The sequence below is a fragment of the Chiloscyllium punctatum genome, chromosome 14, assembly GCF_047496795.1.
Source record: "Chiloscyllium punctatum isolate Juve2018m chromosome 14, sChiPun1.3, whole genome shotgun sequence".
In the NCBI taxonomy this organism is placed as follows: domain Eukaryota; kingdom Metazoa; phylum Chordata; class Chondrichthyes; order Orectolobiformes; family Hemiscylliidae; genus Chiloscyllium; species Chiloscyllium punctatum.
In genome coordinates this window covers 43,459,900-43,480,575 of record NC_092752.1, presented here as the reverse complement: position 1 = coordinate 43,480,575, position 20,676 = coordinate 43,459,900, and the positions used below count along the sequence as shown (strand labels likewise).

General features: G+C 40.9%; 1 protein-coding gene across 1 annotated transcript in view; it reads left to right on the top strand.

Moving 5' to 3' along the window:
* gria2b (glutamate receptor, ionotropic, AMPA 2b) overlaps positions 1-20,676 on the top strand; it is a 149,131-nt gene that overhangs the window by 64,194 nt on the left and 64,261 nt on the right. The window contains 2 exon segments of the mRNA XM_072584268.1: positions 1,365-1,418; positions 15,904-16,065. Of these exon segments, the coding sequence (XP_072440369.1) occupies positions 1,365-1,418; positions 15,904-16,065 (216 nt within the window).

The window sequence follows — 20,676 nt, the reverse complement described above, 5'->3', positions numbered from 1 at the left end:
CACAAGCGCTCCTCTGAAGGTGTTCAGTCTCTGACAATCTCAACTGTGGCTCTGATGCTTAAGACCTCTGATATCCATCTCCTGCCCTCACTCTCCACTTTGATGTCAATGATAGCATAAATCGAATAATTATCATAAATGTTTGTGCATCCAATTGAGCAAAGTTGTAGCTGTCAGAGATTATACAGGATATACAAGGAAGATGGTTCATCCCTTTTATGAAGCTGGACTTGAAGTTAATAGCTAATTAGAATTTCACCTGAATTGCACTTCAGCAAATTGCTTTTTATTTTGGTTTTTAGGTTGGAAAGGGTAATATTAATGCTGAATGTGTGCGATTATGCATTTTTGAAGTGATAATAAGGCAAGGGAGTACACATTGAATGGTAGGACTCTTGGAAGTGCAGAGAATCTGAACTGTTGTGCATGTCGATACATCCTTAAAGGCAGCAGGACAGGTTGATGGGGTGGTTAACAAGATATATGGAATACTTGCCTTTATTAGCCAAGCCATTGAATACAAGAGCAAAGAGGTTAAGATAGAGTTGTATAATGTTAATTAGGCCACAGCTGGAATACTGTGTGCAGTGCTAATTTCTACACGATAGGGATGAAACAATTACACTAAAGAGAATGCAGAAGAGATTCACCAGGATGTTACCTGGAGGAGCTTAGTTTTGAAGATATAGATAATCTGCTGTTTGTTTTCTTGAGAACAGAGAATGTTGAAGGGGGATCTGATTGGGGTGCATAGACAGGTTAGATCAGAAGAAAACTGCTCCCTTAATAAAGGGGTCAATAACCAGGGGACACAGTTTTAAGAGTTAATAAAGCATGACGCTGGAAAAGCACAGCAGGTCAGGCAGTATCCAAGGAGCAGGAGAATCGATGTTGCAGGACTGGAAAAGCATTATGCCTGAAACATCGACTCTCCTGCTCCTCGGATGCTGCCTGACCTGCTGTGTTTTTTCCAGCACTATGCTTATTCAATGCTGATTCTCCAGTATTGGCAGTCCTGGCTTTCCCCTCAGCACAGTTTTTAGGTAAGAGGTAAGAGGTTCAGAGGGGATTTGAGGAAAGCAATTTTCATCCAGAGGCTTATGGGTATCTGAAAATCATTGCCATCAATATATTTAAGAACTATTGAGATGAGCACTTGAAATGTCATTTCGTACAATGCTATGGGCCAAATGATGAAAAATAGGATTAAAATAGATAGATGACATGTGGACTGAAGAGCCTTCTTCCATGCTGTAAAAACTCTGATTCTGTATGATTCTATTGGGTATAAATTAAGTTTCATATATATTTCTGATAATCTGCTCTTCAAGAGACAAGCTAATTTCTCAATTTCTTCATTACAGGTCATAACTATTGGGAAACATGTCAAAGGATATCATTACATCTTTGCTAACCTGGTAGGTAGTCTGTACATTATCGTGGAAACATATTATATGAATTAACATAAAGATAAGAAACTTCAAGTTACCAACATATGGTTCATGTATATTACAATTGACGCCAGCAGTACTGACTGTGACAGATATATTTGGACTGAATAAAGAACTCTTGTTTGTAAATTTAATGACTTCCTCTTACCAGCAAAAGAAATATGAAATGGAATAATCTATTAGTTCAGAATGAACGTCAAATGTCACAGTAGGGACAAAATAATTAATTATAATGCTCAAAAAATTTGAAAAATAAATTTCTGTCTATTCAGATCAAGTTGCTCACCAGAACAACTGTATGGTGATACTGGAAGTGGTTTAGCTCAGAGTGCACTGATATTGTGATGCTCCAGTACATTTTTTTCGATAAGAGTTATCAACAAGACCTCTCTGGATGCCACAGAAATACAGAATGGAAGTAATTCTGATTTTGTAGTGAACTAGTAATTCTCAGCTAGACAGGAAAGGCTTTGTGAGCAGCATTGACTTGACAAGTCATTCTTGATTTGGTTTATTCAAAGTGGTCTTTCACTGAAACACAAATATTCAATACTGCAGATTTAGGTTTCACGACAAAACAGAAGTTTGATACGGCAAAGAAATGTAAATAGAATGAATAAACAAAACCAATTGCTGCAACACAAATTTAAAGATTTTGAAACACAAGATAAAATACAATCCCAATTAATTCCAGCGCACCCCTTTATAGAATTTATTTCTTCGACCCCAGTAAGGTTTAATTCGATTGTACCTTCAACTCCTTGTCCTGAGAACCTGATTGCCCTTCCTGGGCCCTTCACACAACTGATCTTAGATCTTCTCACCTTAAAATAACACTTTCATGGTTTTCCCCAGCACTTCTAGTTTGGATTTTGTAAACCAAAATTCTTTCAATGGGGTAGCCTACTTCTTAACAATCCTAAATTATCTCCCTTTCTCAAGAGCAACGGTTTATTCATCCAACTTCAGCTAAGACTTCGAAAATGACCAACCTGAAACCAAAACCCTTTTTTAAAACCTATAGTGTTTCCCCTAAGTGCAAAGAAACTTTCAGAATCTATTTGACAGCCTAATGTGCTACATTGATTACTTTGCTTATTTGTAAACTCTCCCACATAAACAAACTCCATTCCAGGGGAACCTTGATTATCCTAATGTGATGGGCGGGCAGAATTTCGTTTGGATAATCGATTATTCGGTGAATCGATTAAATGCCTTTCCTCTGGAGCTCGGAGTTTTTTAAGTCTGCTCCCCGTTCAGGAGACTGCAGCAGCACAAAGCACATGAGGCCCTGCCCCCAATACTGTGCAACACCTCCCCCTGCCCCCAAGCCCGTCTAACACTGCCCCTCGCCCCCAACACCGCCCCAAACGTGTCTAACACTGCTCCCTGCCCCCAGCCCCATGCCCCACCCCCAAACCCATCTAACACTGCCCTCGAACCCCACCCCCAAACCTGTCTAAACTGCCTCCACCCCCAACACCTCCCCCACCCGCTTCCTAACCCCATACACACCCACCCCCTCTCTGGGGGCAGCTGGACTGGACACTAACAGAAAGGCTGCTGCAGCTGCCTTTGTGGGGTAAGTCTCCAAATAGCACACACACAACCACGCACACAACGTTTTACTGCAACTTTTTGACAGGCTCCACCTCTGCCCTGTACAGGACAATGTTGGAAAGATTATGTGGGGAAGGGGTGTTTAGGGTACACCCCTGTGTAGAACTCCAGGGAAAATGTGGGGAGAAAGAGAGGGTGGGCAGTCAGTCATTTGGAGACGGTGCCTGTTTAATCACTGGAAACAAAAGATGTTATCACTGTTGGAAACACGTCCTTGATGTAATGTTTCCATTGGGACGTCGAGATCTCCTTTGGATAATCCGAATTTCGGATAATTGGTATTCCGATAAATGGGGCGGCATGGTGGCACAGTGGTTAGCACTGCTGCCTCACAGCGCCAGAGACCCGGGTTCAATTCCTGCCTCGGGTAACTGTCTCTGTGGAGTTTGCACATTCTCCCCGTGTCTGCATGGGTTTCCTCCCACAATCCAAAAATGTGCAGGTGAGGTGAATTGGCCAGGCTAAATTGCCTGTAGTGCTAGGTGCAGGGGTAAATGTTGGGGAATGGATCTGGGTGGGTTGCTCTTCGGAGGGTCGGTGTGGACTTGTTGGGCCGAAGGGCCTGTTTCCACACTGTAAGTAATGTAATGTAATCTAATCTAAAGAGGTTCCTCTCTACTCCAGGCAGTCCCTTTCTCATTCTGTAATTTAAAATAAATCACCATAACAACAGAAATACTTACAAGTTTAAAACTTGAAGTCCTTCAGACAAACACAAAACCCATGTGCTCTTGTTCAATATTCAAGAATCCTAAACAACTGACATGAACATACACATAAACCCTTAATTCCCAACATATTTATTTAAACAAGGGAACTCCTTTGTTGTTGGGATTGATATACTTCAAATGTTATCATTCTGAATTAGAGTTTGAATATAAAAGCTTACATATTACAAAAAGTTGCTGGGCTTTTCTCTTCAAATTTTCTTTTTCATCCTGGGTCTTAGTTTATCTCCATCAGAGTTACAGTGTGATACTTTGAAGTCCAACGGTTTATTGAGAGCTGTGTTGCTATTGTAACCTTTCTGTTGTGGGCTTGTAAACTTTACTATGGAAATGACCTTGTCCCTGGATAAGCAATGAGGTTGGCAATGGGCTAACAATGCTATGGGACACATTACTGAAGCAGGCATTTGGAAAGTTCAGTTTATCATTTCGTTTTTTTTCTAGCTGATGACTTCATTGACTATGTTTAAAACAAAATAAAAATGTTTATGGTGAGGTTATTGTAGAATATATAAGATTTCAAGTTTAGTTATGGACAGCGCTGAAGGAATCATACCTCATAGCATATCTATGTACTGATGCTGGTTCAAGGAATAGCGAATCAGATTAGTTTAGATTAGATTTCCTACAGTGTGGAAACAGGCCCTTCGGCCTAACGAGTCCACACCGACGCTCTGAGCAGCAACTCACCCAGTTCCATTCCCCTCTGACTAATGTACCTAACACTACGGGCAATTTAGCATGGCCAACTCACCTGACCTGCACATCTTTGGACTGTGGGAGGAAACTGGAGAACCCAGAGGAAACCCACGCAGACATGGGGAGAATGTGCAAACTCCACACAGGCAGTCACCCGAGGCTGGAATCGAACCTGGGACCTTGGTGCTGTGAGGCAGCAGTGCTAACATCAATTTGAAAGAATTAATTCTTCGGCATAAAGGGCTGATTAGGTTCTGGGCACCACTTTGCTATACATTTTGGACAAGGTTCTGAAATAGATAGCACCCAGTTTTACCAGAATACTGTATTGAGAGAAGAGGCTGGGAAACTTCAAGCTGATAGAAGAGGGTAAATCTTCCATCACTTCCCATACGTTGTAGTGGTACTCATTATCCTTTATTAAGCCTCCATAGAACAATTGCCAGCTGAGACTTTGTGAAAGTCCTGTTGAGAATGCTTGAAAGACTCCTAACATTCATCAAGTAATGGTAATTAATCCTACAAGAATCAAAAATTGAAAATTGACTTTCTACCTATACTGGGAGCTGAAGATAGAGATAACAGACCTAGTCATTGAACTATTCATCATTAATTTTGTTCTTAAAGCTGCATATAGGGAATTGTTCTGATCTTATGGGGTAGCACGGTATTAGCGTTCGTACTGCTGCAACCCTTTTCACATAATTGATAGCCCACATTTTCTTGCACATACCGCTCTCAATGCAGATGCCCTTGCCCTTGTGGGTATTACAAATTCTTGAAGTAGATGCAAATCTCTTGAAGGGTGGAGAAAGTCTTCAGAATTATCAATCTGCAAAGTGATTTAAGTCCGAGCCCTTTAAAGATTAATAGAAAGGCTACCTGCGTCAGTGAGACCTCTTGAAAAACAGAAGCTATGAAGTTGCTTGAATTCCCAACCCTATAAATGTTTTTGTGGATGCTGCAAAGCTTGATGGGAACATAATTGTGAGGAGGATGCAAAAAGGCTTTTCAGGGATTTAGACAGGCTGAGTGAGTGAGCAAGTGCATGCCAGATGGAAGATAATCTGGATAGGTGTGAAGTTGGTAGGAGGAACAGAAATGCAGAGTATTTCTTGAAGAATAAGGGAGGACTGGAAAGTGATGATGTCCATGTTCTGAAATGATATGTTAGCTTTTAACACAAGAAGATTTGAGTACAGGAGCAAAGAAGTCTTGCTCCAGTTGTGGAGAACAGAGGTGAGATCTGCACCTGGAGTATTGTGTGCAATTTTGTTCCCTTGTATGAAGGAGTGTAACGGAGGGCAATCAGTTGAGAGTGTAGTGCTGGAAAAGCACAGCAGGTCAGGCAGCATCTGAGAAGCAGGAGAATCGATGTTTTGGGCAAGAGCCCTTCATCAGGAATGATTCTGTGGCTGATGGGACTCCTGAGGAGAGATTAAGAACACTAGGTGTTTAGAATTTTGGAGTTTAGAAGAATGAGCATCGAAACATACAAAATGCTTAAAGGGCTAGACAGGGCCAATGCAAAAAAGATGTTTCTCCTCAATGTGGAGACAATCTCAGAATAAAAGGCAAGCTATTTAGGACTGAGATGTGATATAACATCTTCATTCGGAGGGCAGTGAATCTGGATTTTTATGCCTCAGTTGATGGCGTAACCTTCATCAGAAAGTTCAAAACAGAGATGAGTAGATTTCTAGTTACTATTGACATCAAATAATGTGCAGATAACATGGGAATATGGCATTGAGGTCAGATATCATTCATGATTTATGGGCGGCACGGTGGCACAGTGGTTAGCACTGCTGCCTCACAATGCCAGAGACCTGGGTTCAATTCCCACCTCAGGTGACTGTGTAATGTTTGCACATTCTCCCCGTGTCTGTGTGGGTTTCCTCCGGGTGCTCAGTTTCCTCCCACAATCCAAAGATGTGCAGGCCAGGTGAATTGGCCATGCTAAATTGCCTGTAGGTCTGGGTAGGTTGCTGTTTGGAGGGTCGGTGTGGACTTGTTGGGCCGAAGGGCCTGTTTCCACACTGTAAGTAATCTAATGATCGAGTGACTGACTTCTGTTACTATGTTTCTAAAATAGCCTATTCACATTGCATTATCTGTATGTTAACATTACTCTAAGGGCTATGATTCTCTCATCAATACTTTTGACTGCTTTCTATCTTATTATTGTCTGAACAGGGTGCCATGTTCACTGTCAGATTGGCAGCTCAAAATGGCTATCAAAAAATTAGTTGACTTTGAACAAAGGGGAATAGGTTCTTTAGCCCACCAAGATTGCGGCAGCACATTATGCTTTTCTAAGCAAAAAACCTTTTGCCTCTACGTGACAATTCATTGTCTATTCATGTATCTATCAAGATGCATCTTAAACAAGGCTAGTGTATCCGCCTCCGCCACCTCCTCTCGCAGCGTTCTTTCAGACACTGTGTAAAATCTTGCTTCTCACATCTCCTTCAAAAATTATCTAAACCTATGTCCCCTAACAACGAATATTTCTACCCTGGGAAAGTGACTCTGACTTTTCATTCTATCCATAATTTTGTAAACTACTCAGGTCACCTCTCATCCTTCATTCAAGTGAAAACAAATCAAGTTTATCTGATCACTCCTCATAGCTAATACCCTCCAAACCAGACAACACCTTGGTAAAACATTTCTGTACCTCTCAATGCCTCCGCATCCTTCTGGTACTGCGGTGACCAGAACTGTACACGATATTTCAAATGTGGCCTGACTAAACAGCTGGTATGGAGTTATGAATACACACCCATTTGTTTTAGCAAGGGGTTAAATTTTTAAAGGTTTGTATGGGTTTTTATGAGTGTGTCAGATTTTTATAATATAACTAATATTGTATTAGATATTTAGAACCTTGTTATATTTCATCTCGATATGTCTCCTGTGGTTTGCCTGTGTTTGATACTAGATGAGTTGTCATTGAAAGCATAAGTGCAGTGATCGGTGATGTGACATTAAGTTGGAATTAAAGACGTTGGGTCAGGGCATGAATTTGCTCAGGTGTTGCATGGATTTTGGGAGAGGATAGGGAGATAAAAATCCTAAAGTACAAGCTTAGATAAAATCCCAGATAACTGAAGCAGCTCTGTTAAACAGTCCACTTGGCATCTGGCTGACCTTGCGGCCACCTCTGATCTTTCTGGACAACAGGGCCTATTCCAAGCTGCCCCTGCTCATGCAGAGTAAAGGGCCCATGATCTGGGGAGTTTCTCCCAAGGTTGGCGTAGTCAGCTACGGAATTTTAGGCTTAAAGCTGATCATCTCAGGCGAAAAGAGTCTATACTAACACTCACGGCATCAGGGACCAGGGTTTGATTGATTCCCACTTTGGCTGACTGGCTGTGCGGAGTTTGCATGTTCTCCCTGTTCCTACATGGTTTTCCTCCAGGTACTCTGGTTTCCTCCCACATTCCAAAGATACACAGGTTAGATGGATTGGCCATGTTAAATTGCCCTGTATTTCCAAGGACATGTAGACTTGGTGGGTTGGCCACTGTCAGTGTGGGATTACGGGGATAGGGTGGGATACTCTTTGGCAGGTCACTGCAGATTTGATATGCTGAAAGGTCTCTTTGCTGAAAGCACTGCAGGGATTCTATGATACCTCAATACTCAAGAACATCAACTTACAAATTGATGATTTGGAGATGCCGGTGTTGGACTGGGGTGTACAAAGTTAAAAATCACACAACACCAGGTTATAGCCCAACAGGTTTAATTGGAAGCACGCTAGCTTTTGGAGCAATGCTCCTTCATCAGGTGATAGTGGAGGGCTCAATCCTAACACAATTTATAGCAAAAATTTGCAGTGTGATGTAACTGAAATTATACATTGAAAAATTGATTGTCTGTTAAGCCTTTCATCTGTTAGAATACAGCGATAGTTTCACTTCTTTCATGTGTAAATCACAAAACCCTTTTTAAAAAAGTTTTTTAAAAGAGAATGCAACTTTTAATGCAACAGCTACTCTCAGACAACAACTCACCAGAACGAAGGACCTGATACTCAGCATGAGCAAAACCAATGTAGTGTACAAAATCCCATGCAAGGACTGCACAAAACACTACATAGGACAAACAGGAAGACAGCTAACGATCCGTATCCATTAACACCAACTAGCCACAAAACGGCACGACCAGCTATCCTTAGTAGCCACACACACAGATGACAAGCAACATGAATTCAACTGGGACAACACTACCATTATAGGGCAAGCCAAACAGAGAACAGCCAGGGAATTCCTAGAGGCATGGCACTCATCCACAGACTCTATCAACAAACACATCGACCTGGACCCAATATACCGGCCACTACAGCAGACAGCTGGAACTGACAACTGGAAGTGGCAGAGACAGGCCACTACAAATGCCGGAGGAAATAGCACAGAAGCGCTTCACAGGAGGCTCCCAAGCACTGAGGATGTCACCTAGACAGGGGACAAAACGTTTGCAAGACAAATTCCCAGCTCGGCGAACAGACAACAACGAGCACCTGAGCTACAAATCTTCTCCCAAACTTTGATCACTGTATTCTAACAGATGAAAGGCTTAACAGACAATCAATTATTCAATGTATAATTTCAGTTACATCACACTGCAAATTTTTGCTATAAATTCTGTGTTACGATCGAGCCCTCCACTATCACCTGATGAAGGAGCATCGCTCCGAAAGCTAGTGTGCTTCCAATTAAACCTGTTGGACTATAACCTGGTGTTGTGTGATTTTTAACTTTTTACAAATTGATGATAGATATAGAATATAACAGAAAAAAAGCTGTGAGTAGTTCACAATCTTGGATTAAAGAAGACAATGGGCCAAATATTAATGTGGACAATAGGGATCTCACCCGTGGGCAGATGAGCCAGGGAGAGCCCTGCACTGTCATTTCTCAGGAGGAGCTGCTGAATTCAGAGCCCGTTAGTTACTGAAGGAGATCTTGCCCTGCCTTCCCTATAGTCAAGATCACACTGGTGGAAGTCCAGCCCTGTGGAGGCTTTTGGCCGGGCAGATGTCAGGAACTGTGCATTCCCAGGCAAAACCAGCAGAAGTGTCAGGAACTGTGCATTCCAGGCAAAACCAGCAGGAGTGTCAGGAACTGTGCATTCCCAGGCAAAACCAGCAGGAGTGTCAGGAACTGTGCATTCCAGGCAAAACCAGCAGGAGTGTCAGGAACTGTGCATTCCCAGGCAAAACCAGCAGGAGTGTCAGGAACTGTGCATACCAGGTAACACCAGCAGGAGTGCACTCACCAGAAACCCAGAGTGATGAAGAGATGCAGAGAGGGGAGTCATGGATATGGGTTGTGGGAAAAATGGCAGTGACAGTAAGGACAAGGGTGTGCTCCTTCTCCTCCCCAATTCCTAATGACAGATCCCTTCCAGGTTTTGACTGCTTTTGATTGAGGGATTCCTCACTGTGGAGCCCACGATGCTTAGTGGATCATGACTCCCCCACTTCCTGCTGTTGAAGAGCAGGACGAGGCCTTTCAGTGGAAACTAATTGTCATCTTAAAGGCCTTGATTGGCAGTAAGGTGGAAATGCATCCAGGAGCCTTTCCACTGTGGACTTCAGAGCAGAGGCAGCAAGGTCCCCATGGACCAGCTCTGCCCAATTAAAGGACCCCCCCCCCCCCCCGCCCCCGACCTGAACACAGTCAAATGCTGCTTTGATGTCAGCACAGTCACTCTTACCTCATCTCTTTTGTTCATGATTGGACTGGGCTGTAATGTGGTGCAGAATGAAGTGGTTTCAGTGGAACCTGCATCTGGAGCAGGTTATTCCTGAGCAAATGTTGCTCGAAAGCTGTGAAGGTAACATTTTCCATCACTTTGCTATGGTTGAGAGAGAGCACAAATAATTATCCCTAATTGGGGCCATAACAGTCAGGCATCCAATTGAAATGTCAGTCTCTAACGTAAAATATGCCCACACAGCTCCCTGCTGTTTTCTAGGCCTCCATTGCATTTCCACTCTCACCACCACTCCAGAACCAGGAATATCCTGCCCTTCGTGTTAGTTAACATTTAACTTCCACACATTACCAAGATGGGAGTTGGACTCGTGTTTTGAGAGCATTCACCCAGCCCTCTGAATTATCGGCCCAGTAACATCTCCACGATGTCATCGTGACTGTACAGCTGCATTGTCCAACCCACCAGGTGCCTGAGTTTAGATGACTCGCAGTGTTGTGACACATGTATATGATTTTACCTTTCACCTCAGCTATCTTAATAAAAGAGAAGTACAGCTGAGCTAAAGATACTGACAACAAATAATTTAGAAAGTGCAAGTTGTTGAGATATTTAACTGTCAATTAAAATTAAGAAAGAAAACGATAGCATATTGCTTCTTCAAATTGTGAACAAAATCATTGTGTTTTTTTATTTAAAACAAACACATTCAATACTTTCAAAATCATCTATTCTACATAAGTGTTATATTTCAAATCCACAAAATGTGGTAGTACATTCAGTATTTTGGCATTGATGTAATTTTGAGACTGTGAAATCAACTCTGCTGGGATCAGAACACTAATTGAATGTTTTTCCAATCTTGAAATACCGCTGTGATTGTCGGGAGTGACCTTTAGCTTTTTGTTAGTTAACATGAGTTGTTATTTAAAATGTCAGTTAGACAAGAAAAGAGTGAGAATAGCTGCTGTTTAAAAAGAAAATAAACGTTCAATGTGGGTTTTTCATTTGTTGTGATCCTTCATATTTCAAAGTTCTGTGCTTTGTTACTGAGTCAAAATGGTTTTTTAAAAGAGGATGCCAATTATTGAACTGATGACTGAAATTTACATACAGTGAATCGTTCTTTCCCTCAGCGATTTATTGTAGCTATATGTCTTGGATCACAGGATGTATTCAAGTGGCTCTTTTTGTATTCAATTAAATGTAGTTAAGGGAAGACTCAACAACAGCACTTTGCTGAATAATGATCATTAGTTGAGTAATAATAAAAGATGGAAAAGGAAGGAAAATAAAAGACTGAACTCTGAACATTTATTCAGTAATAAATGAAGATGAAAAAGGAAAGAAAAGAATGAACCTTATGTCTTCCTGCACATTGGGGACCCCTCAATCGAGGCTGATCTGGAGGCTTAGGTTTGTACTTTGCATCGTTCATGATCCCGGACCGAGTTGAAGTTCAGCAACTTGGAATGAGACTCTCTCTCTTATACAGTGTAACAAACAGCGAGTACAGAAAAGCAAATACAAAAAACAAGCCACCTTCGGCATGTACAGGAATGCTCACAGACTCATTCAAGGTCATGCGGCTGTCGAATATCATCAACAATGTTCGCCCTTCAGCCCATCCTATATAATCCATCCTGATGATATTCGACAGCGCATGTTACAACTGCAGATACAGATGCAAATCAATGACAGTCATGTGAAAACGTATGAGTATGTAACCTAAACTACAATGCAAATAGCTAGCATTAATACGAACAATATAACAGTAGGGTGTATCATCAAATTAATGATCACAGTGGCCTTTGGGGACTAACCCTTAAACATATCCCACGTCTAATGTCTGGACAAAGCCGTGATGGAACCAGCAGGTTGTGCCATGTGCATGTCTGCCACTGATGGGATCAAAATTGAGAGGAGATTACAGAGGATTAGCGTTTTCATGCTTACGCTAATGGCAGTAATATCCTTAATTACAATGGCCGCGCAAGTGCGTCACATATACACACAACTTAATCTATTCCAGCTCCTGTCCTGGTGTCAAGGATCCCGTTCCTGATGATGGCCCTCAAAACCAGCAAGAGGGAGAGAGGGAAAAAAGAGTGTACAAGACTAGCTGGCTGTTAGCTGATTTTACATTTTTTCATTAATGTATTTCCATAGCTTGCTCTTAAATGCAGTATATTCCAGATTCAGGTTCCTTAATTTGTGTTATTTTTAGTCCTCCAGTTCCCTAACCCCAGATCACTTCACCCAATAACAGCAAAATATCGTCATACATGGACTCAAAGTTTCTCCAGTTCTCGTCATCTGTATCCGACTTGAGGATACATCTTCAATACTTCCTTGCCAATTGTATGAATGATCACACCATTGAGTGGTATCTATTTCCACAATCAAGTTCCCCCTTTTGAGCTACTTTTGACATGATATCAAACAATATAACTCTAACATGCATCAGGCTTTACTTTCAACTTGTGTTTCCTGCCTGTTATTTTCCCTACAGTTCCCTTACCATAGACTCCTATACTACTTGGGTCTTAGCTCAGCCTCTTTTCACATACAATAACTGTCCTAACATATTACAATTCCACCTAGGAAAGCTGAGGGTGGGGTATCTGTATATAATCCTTTCACTCAGTCCATTATTACTCCTTCCAGAATCCATTTTCTATCATTTCTGTAACATTTTGACACATACTTCTTATTTTGATTCCAATTCTTCTTAAACCACTTTCACTAGTACTGATTTCACTGTTTTAAAGTCAGTATCTCTATGGATTTTGTGTCAGTGTTTAAAATATGCTCTTCCAAGCCACACTAATCTTTGTCAAGTTCTTCAGTGAATGTTTTTGTACTGTCTCGAGTCTGTTACCTCAGAGGCAGCATTCACTTTTGCGCACTTACCTCAGTGTCCCAAGACCAAGTCACGCATTCCTGATTCGCACATGATCTTATCAAATGACCTATGAGGTTTTACTTATCTCATCAAGATGGCTCCGATGCCTTGGGTAGTGGCTTGATCACAATTCAATCTTTCTTAAAAAGGAAGACAAGGACACAAACATCACCAAGGGAAAGCTATCATTGTGGTACTCTCACCTAAACCTCCTGTTCACTAAAATGCATTTTAATCTCAATTGCCATTTCAATCCATTATTCTAATTTTCTTTGACTTCTGCCATCAACCTCCACCCCTATTACTTCATCTCTTCCAATTTTGCAGCTTTACTATTACCAACCATATCTATTTCCAGAGGTCTGTAGAGATTTGTAGTCCATGGACCATAATCTTATAATATTTTAAAACAGAAGTCAAACATTTCTGTTTGATTCAGGCACAGTGTACTCTTCTGTTTTGAAGATGACCCACATTTTTATTTTGTTATTTGATAACTCATTCTAGATATTTGACATATCTCTATGAACATTTGTCCAAATTCAATATTGCATTTACTCGCTCAAAGTCACTAACTATTTTTATTCATTGGAACCACTGAGACTGTGTGCATGCACTTTATCATTTCCCAGAGCCCCTTCAAATTTTCAGGTAACTATTCCATTTAAATGTTTTAGAATACCAGGGCATGTGAGTCTTAACATAGTTTTCGTCATGATTTGCTTAAGTATATCCAGTCTTAGTGGTTTCAAGCTTCCTGATACTTACTACAATTAATATTTCCACAGTACTTCCGCAATACTGAAATGTGTCAATAACTTGATGGATTGAGGGTGTTGCAATGTTGAACTTCTTCAAATGGGTTTAAACTTCAATGTCTCCAATTTCTAAAAAGAACAAACAATCTCCATCCATTCCAGTCAAGCAGAATGGATTAATTAGTATTAATCTACAATGGATTCCAAAAAAGAGGGTGGGTTGTAAACTTCTGCACGTAATTATGTCATCCATCTCTCCTCTTCCTTCAAGGAAGGAAAAGCCCGCCCCTTTGTTAAATTTGCCTTTCCTAAACTCCTTGCACACAGGGCGTTGCGTTTTAAACAGTCCAACGTCCCTATCACTTGGATATTAACAATGAGTCAATCTTGTCATCCAGAATGAAAGATTCATTCATGTGTTAAAACAGTATTTGGAAAGTCACTCTGGCCAGAAAATAAAATTCCAAACATGGTAATTTCTGGATTTACAAGTAGCCCAAGTCCAAACATGGAGCCAATGCCAATTTTTTTACCAAGCTTTACAAAGCAAATTTGTGAAAAAAAAATTTGCAGAGTTTGGCTTTACTCAACCACTGATCGTGTCTTAAAGGGACATTGCAATAATCATACTTGTCCTACACTGATACAGGCACACAACACACTTTCAAATCACCATGCATTCCAAAATACAAACTAACTACAAAATATCCCCAGATCTTGAGCTCCAGGGAACAAAAACATACAAATGTACAAGACAGCATTTGGAAACCAACAAACAAAAGTGTGTTCAAACTAGACCACAAAACATCAATACTTCTAAAAATTTCAGTGCACTTGCACAGCATAGAAACCTGACCTCCAAGTCTCTCGTTTTCTGGTTATGACCATCCCCATTCTTTTGGTCATCCTAATTGTGCTAACATATTAGCTACAGGCCTGAATCCAGAGTCTGCTGCATTCCACCCTGGAATATGGATGATCTCCAGAGTTTTGTTTGCTCTTCCCTTCTTTGACACATTTTCCCAAATCCCATTGTTGTTGCCAAAAATGTCTTGGGTCACAGGATGTAGCCAAGTGGTTATTTTTGAATTTGGTTAAATGTAGTTAGAGGAAGAATCGACAACAGCAATTTGCTTATCTCTGAACATTAATTGAGTAATAATAAAAGATGGGAAGGGAAAGAAACATAAAAGACTGAACTCTGAACATTTATTAACTAATAAATGAAGATGAAAAAAGAAAGAAAAGAAAGCAATGAGCCTCACGCCCTCCTGCACACGGGGGATTCCTCAATCGACGGTTGGTTTGTCCCTAGCACCATTCGAGATCCTGGTCCGAGATGAAGTCCAGCGACTTGGAACGTTACTCTCTCTCTTCTACAGTGTAACAAACCGCTCCCAGTACAGAAAAGCAAATACAGAATACAAGCCATCTTCAGCATGTACAGGAATGTTCGCAGGACTCATTCAAGGTCATGCAGCTATCATGAATATCATCAACAAGCTTAGCCCTTCAGTCCATGTAATTATCTGGATTTGCCTGTTTAGTACAATTCCGAGATGGACTACTTAAGCAGTTGCCTTGAAGTTGCACATTAAGTTAATGGTCAACCATCAATCCAGATTTCAGTTCAGTCTTCAGCAATAATCTGTAAGATCTGTTTCAGTCAAAGTGATTTGTCTCTGTAAATTCACAAACATGTGAATATGTGAATCTTCCATGGTGAATATTGTATAAAAAATCCATGGCCTATTTTGCCTATTGATGGAGTAAGAAATTAATTTAAAAAACTCATGAACACAATATCTCATGTGAATAGTAGGACTTGAGTGGCATTTATTGCAAAAGAAATTGGCTTATTTCCAAACTTAACAGCACATCTAAGTACCTCATTGCAACAAATATTTCCATTTTTAAACAAAATCTTTAATTTCAAACATTGTAACAGTGAGCACTTTGTGTTAGAAAGGATGATTCTGCATATTAACAACAGCTGTATATTTTTTCTGCTGCAGGGATTTACTGATGGAGACTTATCAAAGATTCAATATGGGGGAGCAAACGTGTCTGGATTTCAAATTGTTGATTATGATGATCCAGTTGTTATGAAGTTTATGCAGCGATGGTTAGCACTTGATGAAAAGGAATATCCAGGGGGGAAAACGAGCAAAATTAAGGTAGGTTTGTTATCAGCATGATTTTTGTCAGTGAATTCATGAAAATTGAGCTGCCTAATTACAAAGTGGTGCAAAGGGTCTGTAAAGGTGAGTTTGTAAGACAACTGCACTGCAATCAGAATATTAATTTCTGTGAAGACCAGTGAGATGTGGCCAATATTCATCTCTCAGCCAGTGTTGCTAGGCAGATTATCTGGTCATGATGTTGCTGGGACTTTGTGGTGCACACGTTTGCTGCTGTTGTGACAATGACTGCACATTAAAAATATTTAATTCGGTGCAAGATTCTTTTTCTGTTTTTATTCATTCATGGTTTGAGGAAATTGCTGGCTGGGCCAGCCTTTCTGGCCCATTTTAAATTTCCCTTGAGCAGGCTGTGGTAAGCCACCTTCTTAAACTGCTGAAGTCTATGTGATATGGGTGCACCCACGGTATTTATTGGCTGAAAGGAGGGAGGGAGTAACAGGATATGGCAACAGTGAAGGAATACAGTTTTGTGTCGGGATGGTCCATGGTATCAGTTTATCTTGAGTGTATATGCACACACAAATGATTTGGATGAAAATGTAGAGGGGTGAGTGAGTAAGTTTGCAGATGATACAAAGCTTGGTGGAGTTGTGGATAGTGTAGAAGGTTGTCAAAGGATACAGGTGAATATAGATCCGTTGCAGATATGGGTAGAGAAATGGCAGATGGAGTTTAATCAGGCTAATCTGTGAGGTGCTGCATGTTTGGGAGACGAAATGTTAAGGAAAAGTATACAGTTGTGCAGGATATACAGAGGGATCTTGGGGTTCAAGTCCATAGCTCCCTGAAAGTGGCTAAGCGAGTAGACAGGGTGGTAAAGAAAGTGTATGGCATGCTTACCTTTACTGGTCAGGGAATTGAGTATAAAAGTCAGGATATCATATTGCAGTTTTATGAGGCTTTGGTTAGGCTACACTTAAAGTATTGCATTTAAATCTGGTTACCACATTGTAGGAAGAATGTGGAGGCTTTGGAGAGAGTGCAGAAAAGACTTATTAGGGTGAAGCCTGGATTAGAGTTTTTGAGTTATAAGGAGAGTCTAGAAAAATTCAGGTAGCTTTCTCTGGAGTGGTGGAGGCTGAAGGGAGACTTGATAAAAGTCTATAAAATGATGAGGTGCATAGATAGCATTGACGATCAGAATTGTGTTTTTCAGAGTTGAGATTCTATAACTAGGGGGCAAGCATTTAAGGTAAAAGGAATAAGTTCAAAGGAGATGTGACAGGCAACTATTTTACACAGACAGTGGTAGGAGTCTGGAATGCTCTGCCAAGGAGCTCAAAGTGGAGGCAGATTAAGGGACTTTTAGATAAGCCCATGAAAATTTGGCACAAATCATGCTATATTATTCTATGTTCTATGTTTCATTCTCCTCTGCCTTTGAAGAAGAGTGTAATTATGTCAGGACAGTGTTGCTGGGCAGAATTGATCACACTTTACTTCAGAGCACAAATTGTGCTGGCAATGGCATTGTATGAAAATGCAAAAATGTCTTACTTTTTTGCTTGCTCCTTAATAATCTTTGATTTGATGTTGCATAAAATGCATTTTTCCAGACCATTTAACTATAGATACTAAGCTGATATAACAGGTCATTCTCCACTTACTGCATTCCTTGAAATGATTTGCCAGTGTACTATGGCCTTTTGTCAGACACAACCTGATCTAGAACAGCAAATAAACAGAAAATAGCTCCTAACATGTCAGCGATAGCTGTGCTTGTGTTAAAGCATGGAACAATGGGAAATTCAGGCATGTAGACTTGCCACTGCTCTGTGAATAAGTCTGTTGCTACTTTCATCCAAGGAATGAATGGAAAAATGTGTGGATGTAGAGGCTTCCAAAGGGTTGACTGGGGTTAGTACGGTTGACATGCTTTACATAGATTCATGGGTTGTTGAAATTCCTGATTCATCTCTGTTCAACACACAAACTTTGTGCTAGCTTCCTTGTGCTTCAATAGCCATGTGTCCTTGGTGTAATATGCATATGATATCTTGGTGTAATATTTTGGGTATTAGGAATTGTTTGCTCTTAAAAATGATTTTTATGTGATGTTACAAGTTTATTACTATAGGATCAAAGTTAACAAATCCTCCCAGGTACTTCTTTAATACTGTCAGGCTTTCCCTGACTAATGATCTTTTGCAACTTTTGTAGTTACTCATCTTCAACAGTTGCTGATTGAAACTGATCACAAAGACTTACATCCAAAGTGTAACAGATCAACATTAAGGGTGTATACAGCTCCATAGTATGAGTATCAATGTGTAGATTAAGAGGCATTTCTTGGGACTGAATCTTACTATTTATTGGCAAAGTCCAAGTTGTGTCATGATTTCTGTCATGAATCCTAGGGAGTATATTTGCCATATCTAACCAAACTTGCCTTATTAATTTACTCAAAGCCCCCACAGCATCCTTTATACCTGATTCCCATCCATCTTACCATGTGCCATTCCCAGAATAACTTGCCACTCAATGGATATCTCACAAATCATAGCATCCCCTGCACCACTAAAATGCCATTCTACATCTAAACAAGCACAGTTAGTGCAGAGCTGCCCTGTATGGTAGGGGAAATTTGTCCAGGACGTTGGCAGAGACCTGGAGGTTATGTTGACCAAAGTGGTGCAAAGGTAGAACTTCTTAATTCCCCAGGACAAGCAGTGGAGGCCATAGCACCAGACCATGCCAGCCTGATCCAAGGTTATCACTCAAGTCAGAGCAGCCTCAGCCTTTGTGGAGGGATGCACAGCATGGTAGGAGAAAAGTCAATGTCTGTCTCCAAACTGTCAGCATAGGTGCCACCATCTTCTCTGTGATACGGCACATTCACTGTTATCTCTACTATTGCACCCAACTTCTACCAAGGTTCATGCTCTATCATTCTCACTTCTGCCTCCAACATATTCATTCATTCTCTGTTACATACCCCAACCCTCAACTCCACTAGAGTCACATGCCCTCTGTGTTGCCTAATCACTTGTTTTTGCACTTCTCTGACAGAAGTCACAGCTTTATGTCCGTTTACATTTGCCTCTCTCTCATTTCACGATAACAGCAGCCACTGATAGGCAGAAAGGTTCTGGAAATGAGTGGGCAGGCTAACATTTGTTTTCTTACCTCTTATGAGTAAGAATATCCTATATGGGTGACTCACCATTTGGACTAGTATTGGCAGTTACCCTTCACTTTCTGTACTGGGTCCCTCTGCCCAACCATCCCCTCACTTGACTGAGGACTGTTGACAACTATGATAAGCTTCCTTCCTTTATGTATGTACTAAACAGCATGGAAAGACAAAACTAATATGAGCTTCATATGAGCTTTTTTGACGCACTTGATCAGTCCATTAACATCTTAGAGTTATAGAGCTGTATAGCATGGAAACAACTCGTCCATGCTGACCAGATATCTTAATTAATCCCTCCCCATCTGCCAGTATTTGGACCATTTCCCTTGAAATACTTCCTGATTATATATAATCCAAATGCTTTTTGAATTGTATATAATTTAATTGTACCAGCTTCCACCATTTCCTCTGGCAGCTCAATCCATGCTCACGTCACCCTCTGTGTGAAAAGGTGCCCATTAAGTTTCTTTTAAATTTTTCCTCTCTCACCTTAAACCTATGCCCTCGAGCTTTGGACTCCCCTACTCCAGGGAAAAGACCTAGGCTTTTTACCTTATCCATGCCACTCATGATTTTATAAATCTCTATAAGGTGACCTATCAGCCTTCAATGCTCCAGGGAAAACAGCCCCAGTGTACTCAGCCTCTCACTATAGCTCAAACCCTCTAACACTGCGACATCTTTGTAAATCTTTCTGAACCCTTTCAGCTTTCATAAAGTCCTTCTTACAGAAGGGAGACCAGAATTGCACATAGTATTCCAAAAGTGGTCTAACCAACATCCTGAACAGTTGCAACATGACCTTCCAACTCCTATACTCAAGTTCTGAACAATAACAGCAAGCATACTAAATGCCTTCTTCACTATCCTGTCTACCTGGAATTTCACTTTCAAGAAACTGTGAACCTGCACTCCAAGGTCTCTTTGTTCAGCAACACTACCCATAACCTTACCATTAACTGCATTCATCGTGCCTTGATTTACCTTTCCAAAATGCAGCACCTCACACTTATCTAAATTAAACTCCATCTGCCACTCCTCAGTCCACTGGCCCATCTGATCGTAGTCCCGTTGTAGTTTGAGGTAAACTTTTTCACTGCCTATTACACCTCCAATTTTGGTGTCATCTGCAAACTTACTAACTATACCTCCTATGTTCATATCCAAATCATTTATATAAATGATGAAAAGCCGTGGACCCAGCACCACCCCTTGCAGCACACTACAGGTCACAGACCGACAGATTGAAAAGCAACCCTCCAGCACCACCCTCTGTTTTCTACCTTTGAGCCAGTTCTGTATCCAAATGCCTAGTTGTCCCTATATTCTACGTGATCTAACCTTGCTAACCTGTCTCCCATGAGGAACTTTTTGAATGCCTCACTGAAGTCCATAAAGATCACATCCACTGCTCCGGTCTCATCAATCCTCTTTGGTACTCAGTCAAG